The 6000-nt window shown below is 47.0% G+C and overlaps 1 protein-coding gene across 2 annotated transcripts in view; it reads right to left on the reverse strand.

The window, feature by feature from the left end:
- Window positions 1-2602, reverse strand: part of ZDHHC13 (zinc finger DHHC-type palmitoyltransferase 13) — a 55290-nt gene extending 52688 nt beyond the window's left edge. For both annotated transcript variants that reach the window (XM_058446850.1, XM_058446849.1), the window contains exon 1: window positions 2495-2602. Coding sequence is in view for 1 of the 2 variants with exons in the window: in XM_058446849.1 (XP_058302832.1) it covers window positions 2495-2521 (27 nt within the window). In the remaining variant the exon portion in view is untranslated. The remainder of the gene's footprint in view (window positions 1-2494) is intronic.
- Window positions 2603-6000: the final 3398 nt, after the last annotated feature.

Genomic DNA, 6000 nt, shown 5'->3' on the forward strand with positions numbered 1-6000 from the left:
AACAGACAAAAATCACTGTCCTTAGAGCACTAACATTCAGTGGAGGAGAAAGAAACAATAAACGAGACCAGTAAGTATGTTAAATGGTGTTAAATGCTGAGGAGAAATCTAAAGCAAGGAAGGAGGCCAGGGAGTGTTGCTGGTAGTGCTGATGATGGAAAAGGCTTGCAATTTTAAATACGGGGGTCACAGAATGCCACACAGAGGTGACATTTGTGTCAAGACTTTAAAAAGGTGGTGGAATAAGCCAAGTGGGCACACAAGGAAAGAGCATTCCAGGAGTAAGTACGAAAGACTCTGAGGCTGGTGTGGCTGGGGATGACCGGGCAAGCAAGACAGCAAAAGATGAGGTCAGGCTGGGAGCGGTGGCTCACACCTGTAATGCCACCACTTTGGGAGGCCGAGGCAGGTGGATCACAAGGTCAGGAGATCGAGACCATCCTGGCCAACATGGTGAAACCCCATCTTACTATACAAAAAATTAGCAGGGCGTGGTGGTCCGCGCCTATAGTCCCAGCTACTCGGGAGGCTGAGGCAGGGGAATCGCTTGAACCCGGGAGGCAGAGACTGCAGTGAGCCAAGATCGCGCCACTGCACTCCAGCCTAGCGACAGAGCAAGACTCCGTCTGAAAAAAAAGATGAGGTCAGAAAGGAAACTGCAGACCTGATTGTATAGGCAAATCCTGGCAAAAATCCAACAGCACGGATCTTGGAATCAAAAGAACCAAATTCAATGAGAGCAGTAATGTTTTTCTCTGTTTTGTTCACTAATTTATCACAGCACCTAAAACGGTGCCTGGCAGACATTCAAAACACATTTGCTGAATGAACGACTGAAGTCTTGGCTCTATCACTTAGCAGCTATTTGACTTGTAGCAAGTGATTCCAGTTTTCTGAGCCTCTGTTCTCATCTTTTCATCTAAAATCAGATTAGATTTCATCTAAAATCAGAATAATCATTTCTCCCCACCTCATAGGATTATAGTGAGGATCAAAAATGGGGAAGTATTTTGCAAACCGCAAAGCAGTATATGTAGGTAAGGTCTTCACATTATTGAAAAAGTGAACAAGAGCAATTATTATTAACAACGACAATGATCTCTCTACCTTTCCCTACTAAATTGAACCACCAAATCATTCTCTCCCTCTCTATAGGCCATGGAACTGGGACAAGGCTAATCTTCCCTTCAGCATGAGAGAGTGAACTTTAAGCACTTGAAGGCTTCTGTAAATGAATGGCAGTAATTAAGACATAATAGTTACTCCTACCAACTTTGAGCCTCTCTGAGAAAAAGAATGAGGCGCTGTTTCCATGTGAAGATTCAACACCCTTTGGTAAAATCCAGTCTGCCTGAGAACTATTTTTTTTCTGTCAAAATGCAAGAATAACCAATAAGAACACCTTGACATTTCCCCAGACATCTTGTCCCTCACTTAAACCTACACAAGACCTTGCTGAAAGAAGGGAAAGGGAGAGCATGAGGAATACTCTCGGGACTGGAAAAACGTTTTTAGAGATCAACTAATCCAATCATCCCAAACTGAGAATCTACCGCCTAACTCGTTCCAACTGAAGACAGCTTTAGTGTTCTCATCTGTATATTGGGATAATATCTTCTTAAGGATGCTTCAATTCTGGAATAAAATAATGCAGAGGAAAGCCTCTGGCATGGGTTATGCACTCGCTAAAACTGGCTGAATCTGGAAATTCTGCATTTATTCAATAAATATTAAGTGAACGTCTACAATATACTAGTCAGTACTCTAGGCACTAGGAAAGGGCCATAAGCAAAAAGCACAATAATCTTGTTCTCTTGGAAACAACATCTACCTCCTGTAACTTCCCCGACTGGCCCGCCTCGCTTCTTTGAAACTCCGTCTGGCTTTTATATAACACCTCCTCCACGGAATATTGTCCTTTGAGATTTTGCAGATGGCTATGGTGTACCTGCCCTCTCCACGCCCCTTTCCTCCATCCTAAACAAGCAGCCTTAATTATTTCAAGGAGTAAGCAAGGATGCGGAAACAGGAGCGAAAACTGGACTGGGTGGGGTGAAGGCGGGTGCCAAGGCGCCAGGGCTGAAAAAGAAATCAACAGAACCGCTCCGACTCCGGGCCAACGTCAAGACGCGCGGGTCTGAATCAGGTGTGTCACCTGACACTTCTCCCGGGAAGGGCCATCCTCCCCTCCCCAGGCCCACAGAGGTCCCCGCCGGGCTCCGGGTACCGGCCCCAGGGGGCGCCCTGGCCAGGGATGGAGGCTGGAGGCGCCGGCTCGGGCCCTCACCCGTCAGTCCTCGCCTTTTCTTCCCAGTCACCTCAGAGAGAATTTTCAGCATCGTTCTTGGTGTTTCCAGGCTCCCGCTTCCCAGAACCAGGCCCCGCCGCTCGCGAAACCCCCTCATCGAGCTGCCTCTCACCCACACCATCCTTTCCTCCACAGCTGCAGCCGCTCTCTCGGCCCCCGGGACAGCCACCGCCCGGCCGCACTCACCTGCGAGCCCAGCCCCGGCCCCTCCATCTCCCCAGGAGCCCACAGCGGCTGAGGCTACTAGGCAAGTAGCGACTGCCGCCAGCCGGCCAGCCCGCCTTGGGCCGCCTCTTCTCCCACTTCCTGCTGGCGCCCTCACCTCCGCCGCTGCGGTCCCCGCTTGTGCCCTGAGCCGTCAATCGGTCCCGGAGAACCAATCCCAGCCCTCCATCGGCTAGGGGCGGGACTTTCTCGCCTCCAGGGAAGCCCACTGTGAAGAGCTCGCCAGAGGCTCCACCCCCGGCCCGCCCGTGCCGGTCGCTCCCCCAGCCCCAGCCCAGGACCGAGCGCCCCTGCCCCAGGTGCCACGGGCCCCAGATGTGCGTCCAGGGTCAGGATCAGACTGTTATTCCAACGTCAACCACCATCTATTGAGAGCAAATCTGGACTTGGCTGCTTAATTGCTAGATGACCTTGTGAAAGTCTCTTATTTTACCTCAATTTTCTCATCTGTGAAATGAGGAAAATAAGGGTACCTACTTCATGGAATTATCAGGAGGATTAAATGAGAAAACGCATGTAAAGCCCCTGAGCCAGTGCGTTACGCGTTACATATAAAAAGGAATCAATAGATGTTGGCTGTTTAAATGTTTTCCACTTCATTTGTGTGATCTTGGGCAAGTCACCTCTACCGGCTGAGGTTCTGTTTCCTCAAATGAAACAAAAAATGAGTTCTACGGCGCAGGCTAGATGGGGAGTGGGCGAGAGCCTCCCACTTGAAGTGCACCTCTCCCCTGACCTCCACAACCCTTTGTGGAGGGCACTGGAGGAGCTGGCATTTAAGCCCTGTCCAGCTTGAAGGTCTATGAAGCAAGCATTAGGGATGGCTCCTTCCCTTGGGGCATTCCAATGGGGCAGTGGGGCTCTCCTACCTCAGCCCCGAGTAAACACTGGGGTTTTTCTAGCCCAACACTTAACACAGTTCTTTGTAATCGTTCCTTAGATGTGTCTGTTGCCAGGTGGAACCAGATTAAGACCTTTAGAAGCTAATTTGAAAACGATCTGAAAACATTATGACTTCCTTATTTTACAAAAATAATACTAAATCATAAAATAAATATCTAGAAATCCAACAAAGTGCTGGGTTTTCCATGAAAAATATCGCTATGATACAATAAAATCGTAGATGTATTACTATTGCTTTAGCGTCTGTGTTCTTTGGGCACATCAGCCCTGGCTTGCCCCCAAAAGCCCAAGCCCTTTAAGGACAGGACCCATGTCAGATCCATCTCTGAACTCCCGTGTCTAACACGGCACTGGGACATGGAAAATGCTCAGCACAATTTTAATGAATGATAGATGGATGTACAGGCATGTCATCAATACACGGACAAATGGAGTGACAAGTAGAAGTGCAAGCAACTTCCACCGAAAGCCAGAGGAAAAAGCAATTAATTCCGACAGGTTAGGATGAGGCACTGGGTGAGGATTCACAGAGGAAGGAATGTTTGGGTTGGTCATTTTGCTTAACTAATAAGAGCTTTCTTGCTGGGCGCGGTGGCTCACACCTGTAATCCCAGCACTTTGGGAGGCCGAGGCGGGTGGATCACGAGGTCAGGAGATCGAGACCATCCTGGCTAACACGGTGAAACCCCGTTTCTACTAAAAATTAACCGGCCTGGGGTGGACTGATCCCACTACTAGGAGGCTGAGGCAGGAGAAGAGCTTGCAGTGAGCCGAGATCGCGCCGCTACACTCCAGCCTGGGTGACAGAGGGAGATTCCGTCAAAAAAAAAAAAAAAAAAAAAAAAAGCTTTATTTATTCATCACTTACTATGTGTTGGCACTGTGCTCGTGTTTTCATACATTATGTCTCATCCACGAGATGGATGTTATTTTCCCCATCTCCTGGGAGGGAGAAACTGAGGTTCAGGCTGATTCCATAAACCCCAAGTCACTCAGCAAGTAAGTAGTAAAGAGAGTATTCAAATCCAGGTTTCTTACTGCAAGCATTTTGGCTGAAGTAGTTTGTTTCTTTCATTTTCAAAGTCTGATTTAGAAGATGTTGTTGAAGTTGAGGGAGGCTTAAAATCTGTTTCAATGCCTCTGCACTGATATCCTAACACATTGGAAGATTTTGGAGCAACTAAATCCGAACACCCCACTCCTTAGCCAGGCTCCTGGTTTCCCTCTGCTCATGTTCTATGCTTCCAGTGAGCTATTTCAGATTAAGCATATCCATGTCTAATGGCTATATGAAACCAAACGCAGTGATAGCCTCTACCTGCCACCAATACCTCTCAACTTTGAAAATACCTTTGCTGGGATAGACTGAATTAAGAAAATGTGGCACATATACACCATGGAATACTATGCAGCCATAAAAAATGATGAGTTCATGTCCTTTGTAGGGACATGGATGAAGCTGGAAACCATCATTCTCAGCAAACTATCACAAGGACAAAAAACCAAACATCACATGTTCTCACTCATAGGTGGGAACTGAACAATGAGAATACTTGGACACAGGAAGGGGGACATCATACACCGGGGCCTGTTGTGGGGTGGGGGGCTGCAGGAGGGATAGCATTAGGAGATATACCTAATGTAAATGACGAGTTAATGGGTGCAGCACACCAACATGGCACATGTATACATATGTCACAAACCTGCACATTGTGCACATGTACCCTAGAACTTAAAGTATAATAAAAAAAAAAGAAGAAGAAGAAAATACCTTTGCTGGTAGACATAGCCTGCTAGAATAGTATGATGGTAGAAGAAGCAGGCTCCTGGAGCTGACTGCCTGAGCTGGAATCCCAGCTCCAGCACTTAGTATCTGCATGCCCTTGGGCAAGTTGTGAAGTCACTTGTGCTTCGGTTTCCTCATCTGTAAAAATGAGATAATAACAGTACAGTACTTACTTCACGGTGCTGTCAAGAGAATTAAATGAGCTAATGTATGTAAAGTACTTAGAGGAGGGTCTGGTACATACTAGGCATGATGTATATGTTAGCTATTCTCAGCATTGCCATCGTCATCCTTGTGAGTGGATGTTGGGGAGGGCACTGACTATACCAGATGGGTGCTGTCATGCCAAGGGCCAAGGATAGAGATTCAGCAGGCCTGACTTCTAATTCAAGATTTGCCATCACTTTCTGTGTGTATTAGTTTCCTAGCACTGCCATAAGAAAGTACCACAGACTGAGTGGCTTAAACAAAAGAAATTTGTTCCACAGTTCTGGAGACTAAAAGCCTGAGATGAAGGTGTTGACAAGGTTGGTTTTGTTTGAGGCCTCTCTCCTTGGCTTGTAGATGGCCATCTTCTCCTTGTATCTTCACGTGGGCTCCTTCTTTGTGTGTAGCCATATCTTAACTTCCTCTTTTTATAAGGATACCAGTTATATTGGATAAGAGCCCACCCTGATGACCCATTTTAACACTATTACCTCTTTAAAGTCTCTATTTCCAAATAAAGTTACATTCTGAGGTACTGGGGGTTAGGACTTCAACATATGAATTTAAGGGG

Source organism: Hylobates moloch, unplaced genomic scaffold, assembly GCF_009828535.3.
Source record: "Hylobates moloch isolate HMO894 unplaced genomic scaffold, HMol_V3 SCAFFOLD_11, whole genome shotgun sequence".
NCBI classification, from domain to species: domain Eukaryota; kingdom Metazoa; phylum Chordata; class Mammalia; order Primates; family Hylobatidae; genus Hylobates; species Hylobates moloch.